Source organism: Columba livia, chromosome 5 (assembly GCF_036013475.1).
Source record: "Columba livia isolate bColLiv1 breed racing homer chromosome 5, bColLiv1.pat.W.v2, whole genome shotgun sequence".
Taxonomy (NCBI): domain Eukaryota; kingdom Metazoa; phylum Chordata; class Aves; order Columbiformes; family Columbidae; genus Columba; species Columba livia.
The window spans coordinates 66020381-66043832 of record NC_088606.1 but is presented as its reverse complement, the minus strand read 5'-3'; the positions used below and the strand labels follow the sequence as shown (position 1 = coordinate 66043832).

Below are 23452 nucleotides of genomic sequence, written 5' to 3'. Positions count from 1 at the left end.
TATGTACTTCTATTTTCATTTAACTTAATGCAACTTGAGCAACATGAAGGTAACAAGAGCAAAGCATTTCTTACCCAATGCTGTGACCAAATCCATAGCCTGGGGAACCAGGACATGCCATCTTGCTAGACTGTTCCTTGGAGCATCCCAACACCAACCCAACACTGCTTCACAGGACTCCATCATCCAGTATGAGAGCGGGTATTGAGTCAACCAGAAGAGAAATGCACCTTCAGATTATGAAGAAAAATCTCTGGCTTTCTCAAAGAAAGTGCACGAGGTAGTTCATGGCTGAACCCTAAGAAACTCTGTAGTCATGGAGGGTTTCTATTTTAATATGGTTTAGATTAAAACCCTATCTGTCTCCACAACTTCGATGAAATTTTTGGTTTCTGTGTCAAGGCTGAAAGCAATGAACTAAAACAAAGAACTCGACACGTATGGTCTCCAATATACAAACAATTGAGTGTTTCCATATAAAATTAGAGAACAGAGAAACTGAAGTAACTCTAAAAAAATGAATTCCTAATTTTGTAATAAAGGACACATGGTTTGCTCCAGTGAGCACAGAACTGGAGAAGCCAGAACTGATGAGTTTTAATGAAACATCACTACTATGTGCATGTTTTCTCCATCTCAGGACACATCCCTGGGTGTCAGTCAATGGGAACTGCAGGGCTCACCTTCTTACCTAGCAGAACATTTGTGCAATTAATTATTGAGCGCTTAAATCACACAGTGATTGAACTTTACTCTGAAGTAGGAGCTCATGAAAAACACAAAGCAAAAACAACACCGTCATGTGAATTTTTGTGGTTGAATTTGAATCTCTTATCTGTACTCACTGGAGCAATTTTGGTCTGGGTTGCACACAAACTTATTTTGTACACCAAAGCTGAATACAGTTAAACAAAGCAGAAAATTCATAGAAATGGCATTTGGAAGATAGATATTACGAACGCCTTTTGTGAGGTTTTATCACCATTACATCAGACTCCAGATTCTGCCCTAATTTGGTAAAAAAACGATATGCTGAACCCCATCTTAAAAATAATGCAAACCCAAACTTGACCTTGCCTCTACTGGACATCATTATTAGCAAAAAGTTACTGAACAATAACTCTGCCATTGTAAGCTCATGCAAGGAATAGTCCTTGCAAACATTTTGGACCTGAGCTGAAAAACCCATTTAGTTCAGAATATTTTATTGTGGAAAAGGACATGGAAACAGAAACTAAGTTAAAATGATAAAAGTGACCTGAATAGAAAATCTGTGGTTATAAATGGAACAGTTGCCATAAGTAGATAGTTCTGTACATCCACATCTGTTCCAGTTCAAAGCAGTTCATGTGAACCAGGGGAAGAAACTATTTTTTCCTTCAGTTTCACTGCTGCAAACCATTCTGCATCCAGACCAGGGCAGGGAGTAGGAAGAGAAATAACCCACCATGGATATACCAGCTAAACCCAAATTTCAAAGGGATGAGGCTGCCACTGCCACCTCTTCTTCAGTTTCCCCATTTCCCCCCCTTCCCCAATATTAAAAGACATTTAGAGGAGAGCAGATGCTTAACAGCAATTAAAGTTGTTTGTTTTTGCTAAAACTGAGGCATCTGTAGCTTAACAAAAGCTCTGGTTTTGTTCCTCTGCTCACAGATAGTTTCTTGTTTCACAACTGTCCCTTCTGGGGCCACTTTGATGATAACGTGGGAAAAGCAGACAGGGCAGCCAAACAGGGAAATAAATATATAAAAATAACAAGACTGCTCCAGGACTCATTCAGGTTCCAGAGAAGCTCAAATTTCCTGCCTGTGGAGAGCTGAAGCACTTTCCCTAACCAGCTCGGTCTCTGTTTCTGTAATATCCCCTTCTCTCCTCCTTTTGAATCTTAAAAATAGAGTGAAAAATGAAAGCAGCTGCAAAAAGGACGCAATGCAAAGAAAAAGAGAGAGCAATGGTATCAAACTTGGAAAAGGGTAAAAGCTGAAATTAGCTCCTTGTTTTGTTCTGACAGCAACACCAAACTACAGAGGACGGACATTCCCCTGTAGTAATCTGGTTGTGAGAAATCTTTATTTTCCTACTTACATTCTTAACCAACAGCACATATACACCTTTCATGCAGTACATGAGGTTTAATTTTTTCTTTTTAAGCATCAGGTTGTTCACATTAAGCTTGAACTATGTTTGCTAGAGTCCTTGATTTTATTTGCGACCTGCAGAACATGAAAGCTTCCCACAAGTGAGTCTCTGCAGGCAACTCCTGCTATTGATGGACAATGCGCTCATATCAGTCAATACAGAGTAATTGCTGGACTAGAAATCAATTGCAGCCTCCCAGGAACTGCTTTGACTGGATTTTACTGTAAAGATTTAATGCAATGACTGGTGAGATGCTGAACTCCTCAAGTACCGTTAGACATGTGCTTTGCTTCCAAAATGAAGACAGATGGCAAAATTGCTGCTGAATTCCACAGCGGAACTCATGAGAAGCTACCTGAAATGCAAAGGCCCTCCACTTCAACTAAATAGTTCTTAAAACCCCTTAAATAGATGTATGAATAAAGGATTAAGATTGTATTGTGAAATATTGGTCATGTTTGGTGAAAGAAAATATGTGCAGCGTGATTTAATTTCTATGCCTCTGGTACGTAACAATGTTAGAAATCTAAACCAAGACCGTCTCTGCTCTTCCATCGACAATTAGCATACGGTCTTTGGTTTCCACTCTCCAACTATTCAGTTATATTGCCAGATGGACTTAGATGATTAAGATAAATTAAAAATACTTTATTGCAATGCACGAAAGACAAGTCATTGCAGCAGTGTAAGAATGGCAGCAGCGAGCACCATTTCTCTTGCCATCAATAACCTGTCATTACTTTTAGCCTGTCTGAGAGACCAGGTTCATTCTCCAAGGAAAATGATCAGCTGCAATTCTAAAAAATAAGGTATTTCATTCAGGCCAAATTTTCCAGTGTGGTGACACTCAGCAGTCCCCTGCAAAGTAAACAGCAGAGCCCAATAGTCCAAACTCCAATTCTGAACCAAGGAGCACCTAGAACAATTTTACCCTGTTTAATCTGTGGCAGATACATTCTCTTCTGCTTCTTCCACTCTCACCTACATAATGCACACAGTTGTGTCCTGGACAAGTATTATCTTCTCTCAGCTGAATCCGTCTCAAGTGAACTGAAATGACAATTGTTTTCTGTTGCAGGTCAAACCCATAAATACAACGTATTCACTCTTGCCATATAACAGAAGTTCTGCGACAGCAAATGAATGTGATGTAAATGGAGTTGATGTGCTCTCCCAGTGTCTCACTGAAGTTTATGAAGTCCTTTAAGACCAGTGCGTAAAGAAATACTTTTTACTTCTCAGGCACATATAAAAGGGCTGAGACATGAATTCGGTGTTCAGCCTCTCAACCTGGACTCCTACCAGGGGTGCTAAAGGAGAATCTCCTGCATGTCCCTGAGTACAACCGCTCAGAAACAGAATCTGCTTCTATTCCGAGAGCCCAAACATCACTTAACATCTCAGGGCACACGGAGTAAAATGTTCCTACAAAGTGACTGAATTTGAACTACAAATCTGCAGCACAGGAACAGTTGTCTCTGTTGCCTGAGGTATGTCCTCACAGCGTACCTTAGGCTGTCCCCTCCTGCTTTATAGCTGGTCGCTGCTGTCTGCCAAATGGATTATTGACAGCGATTGTGAAGATGAAGTAGCATTTTAAATCTATGTCCCTGTCGATATCAACACTAAACCCCAGAAGACTGTTCCCGGACAAACTGATGGAGCCTGCAAGCACAACCCCACTAGCACTGTGCTGATACCCACGTCCCCCAAAACCTATGACCAAGCAACACCCTATTCTGGACTAAATACTGTCCCTGTCCACTTATAGAACTCTTTCATTTAACTCAAAGGAACCACAAACATGGATCTAGGGGGAAAGGTTATTGTTTTTTGAAGCTTTAGTTCCTTTTAATTAATTCTACAGTTAGGAGTGAAGCACAGACAATATTTGCAATACCCTATACGGCAGTTCTCAGAGAAGCAGCTGCTTTCACCAGGCAATCTGACAGCAGGAATAGCTGTGGATGAAGCTAAACAAGCATGTTTGAGAAAAGAAAAAAGGCGAGGAAGCAAAGCTTTCCATAAGAAGCAAAACAGACATGGTGCACACAAAAAATGTGAAAAATGTATGTATTGGCAAAATCAGAAAAGATATGTGGATAGTGCATATGTGGGGAAATCTTATGTTATCTTCTACTACACAGGAGGTCAAATGATACATCCCAATATTGTGCACAGACTTTTAGTAGAGCTGAACTGAATGCATTTAATCATTTGAAATGGAAGGTAAGGATTACTCAATTCACACTGTCTATACAATCAGGCACGCTGATAAAAAACCTGGAATATGTTGCCCTTCACTCTGCTTTATTCTGTTTGTTAGCAAGTCTGCTTCTCCCACGGGACACAAAGTCTGTCCTGTTAGCCACACCTGAATACACACCTATGTGTGCACACAGAGCTCCAGGCAGCACAAATCCATACTGCCCAATACACCTCATAAGGCGTCCTTCCTATTTCACATACATTATAACATACAGATATGCTGCTTAGCAACAAGGAAAGGTACTCCCAAAACATGTTCTGGGAATGAGAATGATGCCTAGCATGTTTTAGGTCAGATACTTCACATTTCTAATAAATAAACAAGATTATAGCACATTCTGCTACCATTGTACAAAGCAGCCTTATGTTTGAGTAGACAATCACCACAAAAAGGAGGTAATTTCCTAAAAACCCCAACAACACTAATTTATTTTCAGATCTGTCTAATTCAAGATGATTATTGATTTGGGGCACACTAGTAGTAGCATGGCGAATTGACTACATACCCTGTTTTCCCAAAAATAAGACAGGGTCTTATATGATTTTTGCTCCAAAAGATGCTTACATTTTTGCATGTATAGATGCCTATACACTATTTAAATTAACTTTTTAAATGAACTGTAGCTAAGGCTTACATTTCGAGCAGCCTAAAAAATCCTGAAAAATCATACTAGGGCTTATTTTTGGGTAGGTCTTATTTTTGGGGAAACAGGGTAACTTAGGAGACTAAATTTGTTGCAAGTATGTTGCTTGAGCTGATTAAAGTTGCTTTGGATGTTGCTCTAATCAACGTTGGGGTAGTGCAAGAGGAATCATTACCTGGAATCTCACTTGGGTTTTACTATTTTAGTGATAAACTCACCTTAAAAATGCACTCTATTTATTTTTAACCCTTTGCACAGAGCTGCAAGGTCTTACCACTTTGGAAGAAGGTGCAAAAAGCGACAGCAGGGAGCTTTTCTCCTCTGTGCTGCCTATTTCATGTGCGAGACCCCTGAGGCACAACCCCAGTCCAGCCCTTTACTTTCCTTCCACCATCCCTGGGCTGCAACTCCAACACCTGCCTAAAAACCTGGAAAAACCCCAGCTCCACACCCGTACTCCGTGACTCAGCCTCATTTCTGTTTATACTCTTGTGAGCTGAAGAATGATGATGACTAGTAGCTATATAGATAAATAAAGTGTATTAAGTCACAGGAAGTAAAAAGGGAAAACCATTAATTTATTTTTAGAAACCCGCTCTTGCCATTCATCAGAAAAAAGAACATTCGAAAGTACGCAGCAAGATACAAGCATCTGGATGAGGTTTGCTGACCACATACCAGCTTTCAGGCTACACACAGAGAACCATTTTCCTTCTTTAGGCCAGCCTCACACCCCGTGCCAGGACCACGGGACGCAGACACTAACGTAGTACTTTCCACTAGCGAGTCTTGGAAAGGGTGTTTTCACCACACGTATCACAGCTGCTTTGGCATGGTCTGCTTGGTCTTACCCTTTCGGTGGTCCTACAGCTGATACCTCCCTTTGGAGACACCGCAGCACCAGCTGGTACATCCCGGACCATTACACACCTTCCATCAAGTGTCCATACCAGGTTACACACAAGTGAAAAGGTCTCAAGGTCCAGATCAGGTTCTCTATATAAATATACTATGTCAATACTAACCAAAAAACAGGTAACTTAACACGGAGCTGGACGCTCAGCTCCCAAAAACATAGCGGTACATGCAGTACGCCCACACACCCCTTCTTTTTCCTTCTCTTGCCAAAATAGCGAGCATTCATCAGGAGAAAACCTTGTCAGGACAACAGTGCCGGAAGACGCCGAGATGAATTTAATGGTATTTGCATAAAAGCTTCCATCTTTTGCAGTCTGCAGTTGATTTCTTCTGGGCAATCATACCACAAGCATAAAGTCACACCATATTTTGAATCTTTGCCTGCCAAAATCCGGGAAGAATTGCAAAGCACGTTCAGTGACATATCTTGTGGTACACATCGTCAGCCAAGATGCTATAGTATAAATGATCAGATATAAATACAGAATAGGGTTTTCGTTGACTGTTAACGCTGCACTGGACACATTTCTGCCATTTTCTTTATTTCAAAGCAGTAAAAAACCTAAAACTTTGAGTGACGCTTTGCCTGAAACTTCCATTGTGGCTCTTGTTCCTTTTCTTAAGGACAATTGCAAAACTCCCACAACATCATGGTAAAAAGAAGAGTTTTAAAATGCATTCAGAGGGCTCTGTGTTAATTACTTTTACCTCTACGATGTCACTGAAGTTGGCACCTGCTCACTCTTCCTATTAAGTTCTTTAATATGTGTCCTGAATCTGCACTTGAAGGCAACTTGGTTGCCCCGTTTGCCCTTTTTACTGAGTGCTGTGAAATTTGTTTCTCCCTCCCTGGACAAAATTTTTCATTGTCAACCTTACTTATCAACACACAGACCCCTATTGCGTATTCCAAATTTGTTCTGCAAGCAGGACATCAGCTGACGTCAATGACGATGTACAAGAGACAACAAATATTTGCAATGTGTTTAGAAAACAAAGCTTTTTCTCATTTTAGTACACACTCATCAAGTTTCTCCCTACACAGGATACAAATAGGGGGAGAGGTAAGACAGCAGGAGTGGGAGCCAGCAACACATAACTTGTAATCACTGATGTCATGATGTAAGTTAAATAATTTATAAGATATAAAAAGAGCGGTTAATGCCTGCAAACCACTTAGCCTTTTAATAACAGAGTCCAGGTTTTAAAACTCTCTTGGAGCGCTTACAGTCATGTGCAAAAGGTCATAGGTATGTCAGTTTGTTCTTTTAAAAAAAAAGGTTCTGTTTTTCAGAGCTGCAGCCTGAAAGGACATTTCAGTGATTATATATATTATTAACACACCACTCAGAGGAATAAGAATGTACATCCAGGTCCTCGCACAGATACAGAGCTGCCAAGAATAAATCCAGATACGCAGATAAGGTAAGCAGACAAGGATACTAAAGAGGAATGGGACTGGATCTAGCGTTACTACTGTCTTTTTATCAGTTCAAATCTGGAAATAGTTTCCGTAAGGGCTGGAAGGACAGACTGCCAGCAGGAGGTTCAAAGATGTGAACTGTGGGGGTTTGAAGAAGAGAGAAGAGAAAACACTGGCATGTGGGCCAGCCACAGGGACAAGGCACTGGAAAGAGCTAAAGAAGCTGAAACGACGGAACACGGAGTGCGGCACAAAGAGAGAGAAGAAAGGAGAAGCGAGGATGTCGGCAAGGACGCGGGTCAGCTGTCTGCAGAGAAAGGCTGAAGGATGCGGGGAGGTTAGGGGGCAGGGAGAAGGGCTGGCCCTCCCACCAGGATGTAGTACGGCTTTCAGAAATAGAGGGATACAAATCAAAGGCTAAACCAAATAAATAAAATCTCTGTCCCTCGAGGGCACGTGGGCTCGTCTATGAAGCAGCGGCGGTGACTAATGCAGCCCGGCACGAGGAGCTTCGCTTCCTGCAAGTTCACAGCCTCCTGAGCAAGGAGACATTGCGGTTGTTTCTAAAAAGCCTTTATTTACCATAAATTACCCTGCAATGACAATGGAGACAGACACCGCTACCTTTTTGCTCTTCAAAGTACCGGAAAAAAGTTGCGCATTGTTACTCACGTTACTCCATTACATTACGTAGATCTAATAGCTGGCACAAGATGACTTGGCACCACGGAAAATAACACCGTGATAGGGTCCCAGCAAGGCACAGGGGCTGCCAACTCCTGAAAATTTGTCATTTGTCAAAAGCCCTCTTGGGGTTTGTACCTACAACAGAACCGCGAGTCCTGCCATCATCTCAAGTTTGGCAGCAAACACGAGTAAGGTCAGGAAGGTGAATATTCCCATCCTGGCACACGCTGTCCCCAGTTAAACTGCTTTTGCATCTCTGAAAGCAAGCAGAACTATTTCATGCCGCTATCGCTAACTTGCTTTGTGTATGAGGATGTGCACAGAAGTACTTGTTTCAGAATCCCTGAAAACACTTGCAAGAAATACTGGTTCCTGTTCACGGAGCTCATCAGCCTAACGGTTCACCTATACGGCAACCCAGCAACTCTATATGAAATGAATGTTTTATATTATAACTTAAGTACGTCAAACTCCCCATCATCTTGCTGAAGAACAATGCCACGGACCTCAGACAGACCCTCCTCTGAAAGATGCTCAAGGCTTTGGCTTGCACACATCTCCTCCCTCTGCTGACCGCTCTCTGCAGCAAATTAAGATATAGCAGAGGATTCAGCCTTTCGACGGTACAGTGCAAAGATTTACAAGCATCTCGATAATCCAGAGCAGGATGCTAAGCTCTGTGCACAGGTTAACTGGATGCCCCTCCCGAGAAGGCACAAATTTGCTGTACAGTGAAATGCAGACATGTATTCAGTGCTGTGCTCAGCGAGAGCAGCTTCTCCCTCCTTTGCCTACTAGAGAAGTCTCTGGGTATCGGAGGGTGGATGCTGAAGACTCAGTTGTGCCAGATGCCAAGCACACCCCAGGGAGTGCTACGTATCCCCACTAAAATGGGAGGGAGATGAGCAAACTCAGCCTTCATCAGCCTTTCACACAGTAAAGTCCTGAAGTTTGTCACGCCCACTACAGTCTCTTCCTTTCTTCCTTTTCCCCAAAGCAATCCTAAATTAAAGCGAGCCTTATTTTCCAACCACAGCACGTCCCCAAGCATTTCCTTTTCTCAAAATCGCCAGAACCCAAAGGGTGTAATTAAAGCCAAAAGGGACATTTTTTTCCCTCCCTGATGGCAATAAATACTGCTGCTTCCCAGGGTTAATCTCCTGCCTTCTGTTTTGGCACGCTACCTTCACCCCATATTTCATGTCGCACCCATATGACCGCAGCGCACAGCCACGGAGTTACACGCACCGAACCAGCGCACCCAGCACATCTGGCTCCACAATGTCCCATTTCCCACCACCTCAACACTATAAGAGCTCTCAGGGACAGACAAACCGCCCAGCTTGCTCTTGGTCTCGTAGAGAACAGCTTCCCGCAGCTACTTGGTGGACTGAGGTACAAGCCTGCAGTCCAGCACAAAGTCAGACCTGTGGCTGCGTATGTGATCATCCCCAGAAACTAATAAGTTATTACTAGAAATTAAAATATTAAGTTAATGATGTGCATGACTGCAAGTTGCAGAGCTGGGAAAGAAGTCCTAATTAAATCAATACAGCTATTAGCCTCTTGTCATCTCTGATTAATTATTAGCTTAATATGCTTCATCATTTTCACTGTTAATGGAAATAGCTGCAGTGCTACCATGGGAAGCAGGGTGATACATATGAGAAACCTATGGAGCTGTGCTGTAAGTTCCAGCTCCGGATTGAACAGTATCTTCCAGAGAAAAAGGGGAAAACTTTTATTTTCTGGGGTAATAGTCTGATGACATTAAAGTTGGTGACAAAAAAACCCTCACGGTTTTCAAAGGGATCAGATGTTTGCTCAGGGTATTTTTGATTGCTGAAATCTAGGAGGTGAAGACTTGACTCCTAATGCTGTCCTGACTCCTGAGCACTTGTTCCAGTGTCTCAAATCCTTTCTTTGAAGTGCCAGGGTATCACCTCAGTCCTTTCAATTTACTAGGACCTTCCTCCAGAGCCCACCCCAGTTCTGACCTTCTCCGCATCCTCATTAGATGACCTCGTTACCCCAGAGCATGAGGAAGGAATCAGCATAAAATAAGCTGGCAGGCATCAGCTGCCACATCTGGGTCCTCAGGGCACAGATGTACCCGAGGACACCTGTCCTTTCATGCCACCGCAAGAGCCAAATATAATGCACTGAGGTCACTTTGACCAACTCCTTGCTGGAGAAAAGTAAAATAGTACTTTGGGTGTAGGTAAGTGGCAGTACTAAGGAGAGCATGGACTCTCCTTCATTTTCCTGCCTATCATCCTCCCACAGACCCCAATTTTCCCAAACTCCTTGTAACAAGCAAGTTTCTTTAGCTATCTACACAGGTTTTTTTGAGTATAAAAACCATGTAAAAGCATCAAGGATGGGTCTCCCCATGTCTCTCCAGCAATAATGCAAGTTACCATAGAACTGAATAGGATTTGTACTGTAATGCATTGATCCACTAGGTAATTAGACACGAGTTTTCATCTTATCAACAGCTTTTACAAACAAGCTCTTTTGGATAGGTTATCAATAGAAATACAAACATCCACTTCCGAGAACAAAACTGCTCCTTGAACTCATTAATGAAGCTGGTACACAGCTTTTGTGCTGCTAATGGGTGATTCAGTAAATTAAACAGAGAATGTCGTTGTAAAATATGATGTAAAGTTTCTCAAAGATAAAGAAGCCACTCCAGAAATTTCTCAGGATTCTCACCCTATCCCTGTGATTACCTCATGATAAATTGCCACCTGCCCCATGAGTAATGGTCAGTGTCATTTTATCATTTAGTCCTCTTACTGATATCTGTTCATGTACCGCGATAACATCTCAGCTTCTCATACTTTACTTGCCTTCCATTCCAGCTTTGAAAAGTTTGAGCTCCTTCTTATTTTAATAAATAAGTTAACGTGGGACAATCAGTGGCACACAGAGACCCCATTCCCCGTAATTTAGATATAAAGCCCAGCTGGTTTGTGTCAGAATTTAAAGAAATAGTTTTCTTTTCATTCTGAGCACTCTGGCTAGCCTACAGTTTGATGAGCATACAGCATTTCTTTCCAAAATGGGCTGAACTCCAGTGGAATATTTGGCCATTTAATGAGTGGACTCCAGGATAACGGGTTTCGTGGGAATCCAAAAAGAGGGAGTAAAGAAAAGGGCTCCCCGTGCTATTCTTAGCTGCAAACAGTTAGATTTGGAATTTTGATTGTAAAGCATGGAATTTATAAATGGTGCCATGCTAAATTTACTTCATTTGTATACAATTTAGCTGGATAATCAGATGGGTTCCAGCATGTTCCTGGTTAGCATCTCCGTTCTAGTTTTATTGTCTCTAAACTGGTACAAAAATGCATTTAGTAAATAGTGCTTGTAAAATTTGTGTTCCAATGTGTGTGCGTGAAGGTTTTATATACACAGTGTGTGTGCTTGAAGATTTTATATAAATGCATATGTGGGTGCACATGCATGCACACAGACACTGAGCCGTGATTTATTTCTAGAGGGAAGCCAAGGAAATTCCCACCCCCTACCATTTAAACGATCTGCTCTTTGGCTCTAAACATTCTGTAACTTCTCAGCCAAGGAATGTATTTTCCCCTTCCAATATATATAATTTATTTTGCGGCACACATTAGTTAATGATACAGAGATACATGATTTAGCCAGTTCTGTAAAAACATTACTGACAATCTGAGACAGATCCATTTCATTTTGTAATACTTTTTTTTCCGCCCCTCTTTTTCCACAGCACAGTGTGAATTAACAGCAATCATCAACTCAAGGATTTATCCCATAGACTTTGTACTCCAGCAATTTTTCATAATTAGATTGGCGTCCCGGGGTTAAACGAGCTTTTAATTACTACATTAACGTAGGTTAAAAGGACTTTAACGTGGTTTGCATTTGAGGGTGGGGGGAAAGAAGGGGAGGGCGGGAGGGAGGAGGGAGACGGGAGCCAGCTATTTCATTTCACTGGTACTTTGCGGAGATTACTCCTGGATTTTTAAAAACAGGCGATGAAATGCTAATAATAACCCCCTTATCGGGGCACTGGGGGCCGAGGCGAGCGGCCGTCCCCAGAGCCCCTTTCCCAGCCGGACCGGAGCGCACCCCGGAGCGCTCCCCATCCCCGCACCTTCCCCCGCCGCGGCACAACTTACGCGGTCCCGGCAGCCTGCGCAGGTGGATCTCATCCGTATCCATCGCCTGCCCGCGCCCCGCAGCCACTTGGTACCAAACTGAACTTGCCAGGATCCCTCCTCCTCTTCCTCCTCCCACTCACCCCCCCCCGCCCCCACTCCACCTCCCTCGGCTTTTTTTCGGGGAGGGCGCGTTCACCCAGCGAGCGGCACCGCGCAGCGCCCCACCGCCCCCCGGCCAGACTTTAAATAAGGGCGGCGGGCGGCGGCCCGGCCCGCCGGGAGCGCGGCCCTGCGGGGGGAGCCGGCCCTCCCCGTGACGCCGCTCCCGCTCACTCCCCGCCCGCCCGGCCAGCAGCTCCGAGCGCGCCCCCTCCGCCCCCGCGCACGCTGCGCGCAGCTCCGCGCCTACCTGCGGTGGCGGCGGTAGCGCTGACCTTGGGCGCGGGGCGGCGGGCACTGGAGCGACGGCGGCAGCTGCCGGGCGGGGGCAGCGCGCCCGCTTAAAGGTCAGCGCGCCCTGCGCGCCCGCGGGCGGGGGAAGCGGCAGCGAGGTGCGCTGGGGCTGAGCCCCCTGCGCGCCCCGGCAGTCCCCGAAATGAAGCGGGTTTAACCATTTCCTCGCTCCTTTTTCCTTTTTTTTTTTTTTTTTTTAATTAATGGGTGTAAAAGATCCCACACCTTTTGGTTTAACAAAAATAAAACAACAACAACAAGAAAATTAAAAAATAATAATAATAAAAGCAAAACAAACCAACCAAACAAAAAACGAACACCACCACTCCCCCCCTCCCCAACAAACAAACAAAAAAATCAAACACGCACTACATCTTGGTCCGCTCTCAAAGTGAAGCCACCAGTTGCGGCTGCAATGACAACTCTCCCCTCATCCAAGGCACAGGCTGGGCCTTCCCCCAGCTCAGCCCCCATCCTGTTTTTCCCACTGCCCCACCTGGGACAGTGTTTACCGCCACCCACACTGACACAGCAGCAGCCAGGGCCCCATTTAGATGAGGCTCTTAGGGACATGGTTTAGAGCTAGATTTAAGTTATGTTTGGAGTCTATGATCTTAAGGGTCTCTTCCAATCAAAATGATTCTCTAATTTCCCAGGGAGGCTGTGCCTGCCCCGGGGTGCTGCCCCTCCCCAGGTCTGGCCCAGGAGTGATGCTCTGAATATCACAGTACACACCAACAAACTTGTGCCCTCTCAGAATACCACCAAGTTACCTTTTATAACTTTTCTAAAAAAAAGAGGTGTAAAATAGCTGCAACTTGTATTTTACACCTCCATCTGGATGGTTACAATATTTGTACAGGAGCAGAGTATGATTCCAGGCTTATTCATCTCCCTGGACTTAAACCCCTCTTCAGTACCCCACAGGGATTCCCCGGGCTCCTCCAAACCTGCTGCCTGATCCAGAGCTGCAGAAACCCACTCTGGCAAAACTGACACAGATTTATCTGCACCGTTCTCTGACTGCTGTCTCTTTTTTTTTAATCACAGACAAGCACTTAACCCTCAGAAATGTAAAGACAGGAGTGTACAAGGGCTCTGCCTGTAAGAAACAGGCTCAGCAGGCTCAGCACGCAGCCCCTAATCGCTAAGCTGTACCCAGACCCTCCTGGTCCTGAGGGGCAGCAGGGGGCACATGGCTCCCCATTGCATGACAGCAAGCAAACCCAGCTCTTGCTTAGATCACAGTCCTAATTCCACTCCCAATTCTCTTACATTACTGAAAAGACAGCAGGTTATGGCTCAGCTGCCTCTGTGGGATTGTATTTTTGAAATTGTAAAAGCATCTTTCATGGATTAGTTGGAGGTTGGCCACAAGGGATAGAAAACACATTGAGGTAAAGATACAAAAAGGGGAATTTACTCATATGGGCTTCAATATAAGCCACAGAGGCTTTGAAACTGAGTTGGGGTGCTTTTAGGCTACATTATGTATGTTTTTATTCCTTTTTATCTTTTGTGCTTTTTAAAGACAGTATGTTTTTGACTATTTTGGAAATGCACATTAGTTTATATTAGCAGAAGAGCAGGCAAGTAGATCGTGTTGAACTGAAGCCTCACTTACCAGCCTGCTTAACCAGCGATCAAAGGCACTTGGGAGCGTGGTCTTTTTCCTTTGCCTTTGAATTAATTTATTTTGGACGGAGTCTTGCAACGGAACCAAACATTGGCACGAGACCAACAGATATATATTTGTTTTACAAATGTGAAACACAAAGAAATCTGGAAATAATGACGCATTCTTGTGTCCTATCTCGTAATGACCACAAGCTCTGTGAGCAACTGCTGAGCGCAGCTGGAGCAGGAACCCAGCCCAGACACACTCAGCATCAAAGGGCCACCTTTTCTGCAAGTGATTCTCTACTGAGAGCCTAGCCAGAGACAGACCAGCTGATCAATGACATGATTTTGTGACAAGCTTTAGGAAGTTTTAGTCTGACAATCAGGGTTTAAGAAACCAAACTTGTATTCCAGCACCACACGTGGAAAAAATAGAAATAAAGCCAACATTACTGCCTCATTCCAGGTGTTTAAGTGGTAATGGGCAATCACTTATTTTTAAAGTATCCTAAAATTTAAAATACATTAATTGCTTAGTATTATTGTAAAAGGTCCTGGGTTGACGTGGTCTGGATTTGAGTGGAAATGGAAAAATCTCAGTGTGCTACGCAGGCTGTGCTCCACCTGGTAGTACTGAGGCACGGCAATATCCTTCTCACACCCCTAAATGAGCTCCAGCAGATCCCTTGTCTGCTTTGGTGAAACCCATTGTTGGAACCTGCTACAAATATAACGGGAAAATCGTGCATTTGGACAGAGTCTGCCCAATCTCCATCACTCCGTGCTGCTTCCAAATATGATTTCATTTACCTGTCGCTATTCCCTGGGCTCCTCCATGTGTGGGCATATGGACTTTGCAACTAGACTTACAAGGGCTGGACCACTCCTGCACCTGAAGGGGCAGAACAGAGCAGCGGGACCGCTCAGACTCCAAACTGCACACGAGAGCAGAAGAAAAATGGTTTGTCTTTTCAAGAGCTCCATGAGCTAAAATAGGCAGTTGAGCTGATAGGAAACAGAGACTCCAGCTACACTTTTCTTGCTTAGAGTGTGATAAACCCAGTGTGCCATCTCAACACATACTTGTGAGAAGAATGGTAAAGGGATGGAGAACCTACTGTCTGTGCAATAAAACAAAAATGCTTTCTTAACAGTTAGGAAGGAGACAGTGCTGCTTGGCATCCACGCCTATAGTAAGTGCACTTGCTGGAAATATTTACAGTCTGCTCCTGCAAAATGGATTGTGTACCTTTATAACAATAATAATGCAGTCCTCAGCTCCTGTGATTTGGAGCCGAGCAAAGGCTCAGGGTGTTCAGGGTGCTCATGCTCTGTGGATAAACCCAACCCCACCATCCCAAATGGCAAAACAAACCCACCGACCACCTCTCTGCCTTGCAGTTGCCTCTGAACTACTTTTGTGAACTCTGTTACACTTTTGAGGGGCGTGCAGTGAAGCCAGGGAAACACTTTCAGCTGGGGCATCCGGAGATAAGAGCCCGTATCCCTGGCAGGCACCCGAAATGGCATGAACGCAATCACATGATGGTGAAACAAAGCCTGGCCGTGGCTGTGACAGTGGCGGTCCCCCTGCCCCCTGGCCTGTCACTGACACACCAGCATAAATAAGTTAATGGATATGTTGTGTACGAGGTAGAGAATTGGGTTCCAGGGAGCCCTAAAATCACAGGCAGCATGGGAAAGATAAACAGAGAATATGTCACGATATAAAAAATAAGACATAGCCAGAGAAATTAGCAGGTGGCAGGATTAATATAACCAGGGAGAGATATTTTTTCTACATATATGCTGAAACCACAAGATTATTACATAGATTAATATATAATAGTAAATATAACAAAACTATAGATACAGAGCATCATTGCGTTTTCACGCAATACAAGCGAAGCCAGAAGTGCAGCTTTATTTTAAAAAAGCTTGGGAAACATTTATGAAAAATGGGTCCAATGGTGTCTACTGCACAAAGTAGTCTGGCTATAATTTTCAGCTCAGTAAGCTCTTAAGCCTCTGGTTGTTGGAAAGGCATTTGTGGGGAAGGATGTTCTGTTTCTTATCTCTTTTTCTTGCTGCTTAGCCCCGACAGACACTGGGTCCTGGGCTAGATGGACCTTAGAGTATGGCAAGACTTTTGGCTGCATAAACTTAGTTACATGAGCTCTACATAAGTGCTAAAGCACAGAATATTTTGTTTGTTATGCACATTCAGGTCAAGCCTCGCTCTGGGTTGGAATTATTAAGCAGATAATGCTAAAAACATCATTTTAGCAGTGCTCCAATCTTGCAAGAGCTTCTCTTCATGCTTATATCAAATATTACTTCTCTGAACAGTCTTTTTTTTTTTTCTTTGTGATTTAACATTTTGCCAAAGTTGAGTGAGAAAAATGTTACTGTTTGTAAATAGTAATGTCTAGTATGCCAAATATATACTCAAAGCTGCAGGCAGTCTAAGGACCGAATCAAACAATGTCTATGGTGAAAAACATCCACTACTTTGCAGGTCTTTGCCTGTGCCAATGGCAGAAGCAGACTGGGGGTCACCACACGTTCCCTAAATTAAGAATAAATATTTAGGATGACTGATTTTCCACAAGTTTAGACAACGTAAGAGAAGTGAAAAATGAAGCTTTGCATAAGAGCAGAAAAAATCAGCAGACAAACCTACTTCTGCTTGTGTGAAGACTATTCCCTTTCTCATGTGCCCATGAAATGCTTTTGCTAGTTATGATCAGCCACTATGTAAATGCACAGGGGGTTCCCATTAATGCTGCTGAAGTTTCCAAGTGTCATTTTACAGAAGTTAGAGGCACCTCCCACTTCTTCCCTCGGCGATTTACAGTTGGAAGTAACACCACCCAACAGCCCAGCCAGGACTTTGAAATTAAATTAGAAGATGCTGTAAACTCTCGACAGGAAAAGCCAAGAGAGAAGGTTTGACTCAGCCCATGTGAGTCACAGTTGGTCTCCGATTCTCCCCTCGCTACTCATGGAAGGAAATTATGACAGCCCAGCTGCACTGGCCAGAGGGGTGGGGGACTGAAACTGAGCCCACTTCAGGGTTTTTTTAACCCTCTGTCTTTGGATCCTGTATCCTTCTGTATCACAGACAGATCTATCAGATTCAATTTGACCCAGGCTACTGATGATCTGAGTTTTCCGGACTTATTCTTATGAGATCTCCATCATCAGTTTAACTTCTGTACTAGTCTGGTCCTGTGCTTACAGTTATCCTTGCACTTAAAAAGAAGCTTTTCCTAATCTCAATCCCTTCTTGCTATAGGGCAAGTCTGCTAATCCACAGACATAGACGTGAAAGCGTATGTTCCCTTCTCTTTGATCTATGTGGCTAACAGCGGCAGCTGTTAATTATCTTCTTGAACTGAAGTTTCAGGTAACCAGGATAAGAAAAATAAGAACAGTTTTCCTGCATCTTTGCTTTTCTTTTTAATTTCATATGGTCCAAAGCAAAAATCAGGCCACAGTGTTTCCATGTGCACGCTCTGACCTGCCTCTGCAGCTTGGGTCTTAAGCAATGTGGTTTAAAAAAAGAAAATTGCTTACTAGAAGTGACTCTTATAGCTTTACCACCATTTGAATCATACAGAGGAAAAAAGGATGAAGTATTTACCTGTGATTCAACTTGCCACCCTTTGCATTATAGAAGCCACCACCTCCCTGCACAGACATTTAGTCCAGGTGTTCACTGTAACTTCTTTTTTGAACCTGCGATTGTTGCACCATTTGTCAAGGAAGCAGCAAAGCCTTTTATTGTAAGACACAAACTAGCAATAACTCCCACTAATACCCTTTAAGTGGTTTGGTTACTGGAAGGCTGTTACCCATATGCTACAGTCATCTACAAGACATTTACAGGGCAGAGAGACAGCAGAAATAGCATCTTTCATGGACCAGCAGCCCACTAAGAGACAAGTTTTTAAACACTGCATCAACAGGAATGGGAGTTTTGCCGTGAGCAGCAATGGTTTTCACATGCCAGGACCCAAATACTCTCATATCCTCAGTAGTTATCAGCAGATATGCCACTAAAACAGCTCAAGATTTGATATTCACCAGAGATTAAGTTCTGCAAAGCTCAGAGATTCGATAGTAGTAAAGAGGTTTGAATGTAGTAAGTTAGGACTTGCATAAATAAGTGAAGACCTGAAGTTATAACTGCACCAGATTGTAGTATAGCATCAGATAACCTGTTGCACTAGTATTTGGATTATGTTATACACAATCATCGTCTTCTTTTTTTGAATTTAATTATGATAGTGCAAGTCTCAGTGATCTACATCCAGCAATTATTTCCGCGGTAACACATAAATATTACAAGGTCTTTCCATGGACATTGGGTGTTAGCAGTGAAATTAGACATATGACTGTCACTGAATTATAGGTTTAAATTCTCTGCTTTCATATACTCAGTTACAAGTGCTGGTAACAGGTGTTTGCTATTTTTTTTGTCGTGTGGTTTTCGTTTTTGTTTGTTTTAAACTGGTTACATTACCTATTTTAATATCCACAGTTTATCTCCAAGGTGTTTGTGGTTTAAACACGTGAATCATGAATTCAGTCAGGATCTATGTAAAGACTCCTGGAAACAAGGGAACAATGAGCTGAGAATCCGGCCCAGGGCTGTGAGTCAGGAGCAAGTTCAGAGCGATTCACCAATATTTTCCAAAGCACCAATATCCAAGGGCCTGCATGAGAAATTCTGAGGATGACAGGCTGGTTAAAGAACCAGTTGTCTTCACTTTTCCAGCCTCAAACCTCTGTGTTTCTGCAGGACAGGTATTGAAAGAAAGAAAGAAATACAGAAGATTTTGAAGAAGAATGATTTAATGTGCAATCATCCATCTGGGACAGGGTTTGCAGGATCTTAGGAAGACAGAGCATCACCTGCAATCGATAAGTGCTGGTCTTGGTGCTCAGACCTGGTTGTCTATGTTGCTGATATGAATTTCAATTGATCCTGGAGAACTGCCTCATGCTCATATTTTTGCATATCAAATGGGTGCAAGAAAGAATATAGACATTTTTACATTGTGCTTTGAATCTATACAAATAAAATAATGCAGCCGTGATTGTTTCCTGGTCAGATTGAACACCGCTTACCTGCCAGCAATATATCTGTAAATACAGCTAGCTTGTCTATATCCAGACAGGTAATTAAGAGCAACAAACCATGTCTGTTGTTATTGTACACAAACGCACTAAAATAATGCTGATGTTTTAAAAGCAAATGGCTGATGCTGAGACCAGTGTGTTCTCGTATCCCAGGTCTCTGCTTTCTTTAAAGCATCACTGGTGCAAATCAGGGTGGGAAGTCAAGCAAAGCAGGAAGGGATGACAAAACCAAGGTATGGAAAGGCCGAAAAATTGTGGGCCAGGCTGAGTGACAAGAGGAGAGGGCTGGACAAGAAGGGATAAAAATATTTGTACAAAACCTCAAAATGTAAACTCATGGCATCTTATTCACTGTGACTAAGCCAAGGTAGAACTTCTCCAATTAGTTGTTGCCGCATGTCAGGGTAGGTGTGACATCCAGATCATTTATTCAGCTTCAATGTCACCTTCTCCACCTAATCTTAATAAATCTGTTTAATTGCACCACGTGGGTGTCAATCTGTCCTTTGAGAGTTTTTGGTAGCTCACCTTGGGGCTGTCAAAGAGACACCTCTGCAAGAGCAGAAGAAAGGGTGTTTCACTGCTACTTTTGGCAGGACTGCAATCCAAGAGGTACCAGATGGAGAATGCAATTCACAGCAGCCTCTTGCTGGCCACAGATGAAAACTGAATTTGAGGGGTTTTGAGAAGGTTTGTGTGTATTGTTTAGTTTGATCAAAGTGGGAAATAGATCCTTTCACACAAATTTCTGGTGATTCTTCATAAAATCAGCTCTTGCATGTTCCCTTGCTGGATTCTTGCATTGTTCTGGGATGGTTGCCACCCACCCAACCCACGTCTGGTCCTCACTCTTCTCAAACTTGATGCCATAGTCTGGTAGTTCTTTTTCAACTGACACGCTTCATCCTGTGCTCCTAAGTCACAACAGAAGTGATGGATGCGATTTTCTGCCATTAAGCGGGACCACAGTAAAATATGTGTTTGGCAACATGTTCACTGACCCAAATCCTTCTGTGTTCATTCTGGGACAGAAAAGCATGAGATTTTTTCCCTATTCTGTCTTGCTGCGCAAGAATAAAGGGGAGATCTGGTCATTGGTACCGCATGTATAACTTTTAAAATTTGACTTATTTTATCAGTTATTCCAATAAGAAATTAAAAACTAGGTACGTATACACAGTTCTTTTATCTTAACAGCAGGTTGAGTTTATATGGGAAGGTGCCAACACATACACTTGAAGACGAGGATTTCGACAGCTCTGAAGTGATGTACTTGTCACAAGGTCTGAATGGGAATCGGTGACACAGTAAGAGAATTTCCAGGGACTAATTCTGCTCCAACTCCCTTTGCACCTCTATAACCTGCACACAACAACACACACACCTGAAATAATGGTACCTGAAAACAAGTCCTCGGATACCTACGGTAATATTTGATTATTGATAATATGCACAGGAACAATAAACCTGAACAGAATTAAGAGAATAAATCTCAATATTGTCTTTGAGTATTTGTTTAAATACTTTTAAAAATACACTTACTATAAACTTGCAAATACCTTTAATTTATCAGTGGTCGTGGTAACATTTGGAAGTATTATGTAAAGACAATTCTGAAAAATTACAAGCTAAAAATCTGGTTTCAATTCTTCAAAAAGCTTTTTAAAATATTTGTTTCCTCTGCCCTAATTTTAATACCTTTCTCAAATATGGTTATTTAAGTTCTTCTCCGTGAACCTGCTGTCTTAAAAGAGTTACAGGCGCAATTGATCTTTATCATATTCTTCTAAACACAAGGGGGCACCAACAAGCTAGTGGAGCAAGAAACTGTTCACATACAGCAAATCAGAAACAAATCTGTTCCAAGTCTTGATAGTCTTCTCAAGTGAGATGGATTTTGAAAAGAAAGGGAAACAATGCAATGCTTTATCATTCCTTCATCTGAAATGACTGGGAAAGTAATCCCTGGCATGTGCATATTATGCTGCCTCATTTCTTTTACTAGCTAGAATTTGAATTATTTCTGACCGCAGATGGTTCTCTTGGAAGGTGGAATCCTGTTTCATTGCCTTTGTAAAGAGCAACCCAGCTTTTAAGTAAAGACCCCCCAAAATGCAAAGTTGAGCTAAAGGACCATTAACCGATGTTTGTGTTACTCAAATTTCCAATCCCTTTTCGATTTCTTTGCACTTCCATAGTGAAGCGGAGGGAAGTCTTGAAATATAAATTAAGATCTAAAAGTTCTTAATGCAGCACAATCCCATCTATTGCAATATGGGCATCTGCAAATACGAACAAGTGGGATTTGCCCCTGTGCAAAGGGTGAGCGTGGGAGCCAGCACGCTGTAAATCCCGAGAGCAGAGCTGTGGTGGAAGGACAATGTATTATTATATATTGAGCTCCAACTGCTCACCTTCCTATCTGCTGACTTTCTGCTGTGCTTCTCTACCCCCCTTGCAAGATCCCAGGTCAGGTTGTAAGGTTACGTATGTGAAAGACCTGTTGTTATTAATTTTCCCGCTGCTGCTCATAAAAGATAACCGAATTCAAAGGAACACAGTGTTCTTGTGCAATGAATGAAAACGAGTCACTCTGGGGACTTCAGTGAATGGTTTTGACAGAATACTTCTCTTTCTAACTTGGCTATTTTTCTCGTCTTTCATTTCAGGCTCTTTGGGTTTCCTCCCTGGGTTTTTCCTGCTTTCTGAGGTGCGCGCTCCTTTTTCCTGGATTTTTTATGTTCTTCTAATTCTCAAGGTAGTTATCCATCCAGCCTTTCCCTCTTCCCAGCCTAAACAAACACTGGTAGAACTAGTTTTCAAAGGAATTAACACTTTCCAGGTGAACTTGAGGTCGCAAACCAGACTCCCCTAGCAGAGAGCTCGTTTGGGTGGGACCCTAAGTCAGCAGATAGCAATCACAAGGAGGAAATACATTTTTTGCAAGTGCTGAACTACATTCACTCATTTAAAATCACAGCTGAGCTCTGCACGAGCCCGTATAGAGTTAAAATGACTTAGCCATGTAGTCATGCCATGCACAGGATTATTATACCATTCACATGATGATGATCCAAGTATGAAAGTTTCAAGCTTCTATTATTCTGCTTGGGAAAATGATTCTACAATGACACAGATCTCACTGTGAAGATTTTCCTGATAATTTGCCCTGTTTGGACCTGCACAGAATTGCCTTTCCCATCCTCTGTGTTCACATAGGTTATGAACGGCCCGTTTGCGCTTGTGTTCATCTGTCTGCCACATTTAAGAAGGATCTATTGGTGGATTTCAAATCATGAAACCTGCAGAAGGGGCAACCTCTACTCTCAGTTTATCTGTCCCAGAATAAAGATAGAGGCAGTTGTGTAGAAAAAAAGGCAGAAGGTCTCTGGGAAGGTTGGGGAGAGCAGCAGCAGGTCACTGCTGGATTAGAAATCCCTCTGCATTAATTGCATTCAAATATAAACTTGACTGCTTTGTAATCACAGCTGTTAAGTTTCTTTGCTTAGATACCCTCCAATTTGTAGACATGAAAGTACAATTGCTTGTAGCCATTAAAATACTGTTTCTTATTTCTTACTTATTTCATGTAGGTAGAACTGCTAATTAACTAATTGTTTCCAAACTGAGAAAACACTTTTGCCTTTGTAAATTTATATGTGTTGAAGATGTAATGTATTCTTTAAATTCACCATAAACTCAGAAGTATCCTGTGACTTAACAACGGTTTTGTGGATAAAACACAGAAGAGGGAGTCAAGAGATGTGAATCCTTTTCACACCATTAACTACCTTGCTTGTGAATATGAGTCAGCTAACTTGTCTGTGCTTTAGTTCTCATGTCTAAATGTTTACCTTGTACATCACTGACAACAGGCACAGTTACTACAAAAAAGACCATCCCTCCTGCAAACCTGAGACCAAAGCCTGGCTTTTCCAACCTCAGCAACAGTGGCTTTCAGCTGCACTTCCCAGCCCTTGAAACCAGAAAAGTCTCTGGCT

General features: G+C 42.7%; 1 protein-coding gene across 7 annotated transcripts in view; it reads right to left on the bottom strand.

Moving 5' to 3' along the window:
- The window catches only part of ANO1 (anoctamin 1), a 78932-nt gene extending 66531 nt beyond the window's left edge, over positions 1–12401 (bottom strand). For 2 of the 7 annotated variants that reach the window (XM_065065542.1, XM_065065543.1), the window contains exon 1: positions 12249–12315. In XM_065065542.1, the coding sequence (XP_064921614.1) occupies positions 12249–12281 (33 nt within the window). In that variant the 5' untranslated portion in view covers positions 12282–12315. Of the gene's footprint in view, positions 1–12248 lie in introns of all 7 variants that reach the window. The other 5 variants (XM_065065539.1, XM_065065540.1, XM_065065541.1 and 2 more) reach the window with 4 other exon arrangements.
- Between the last annotated feature and the right edge of the window lie 11051 nt (positions 12402–23452).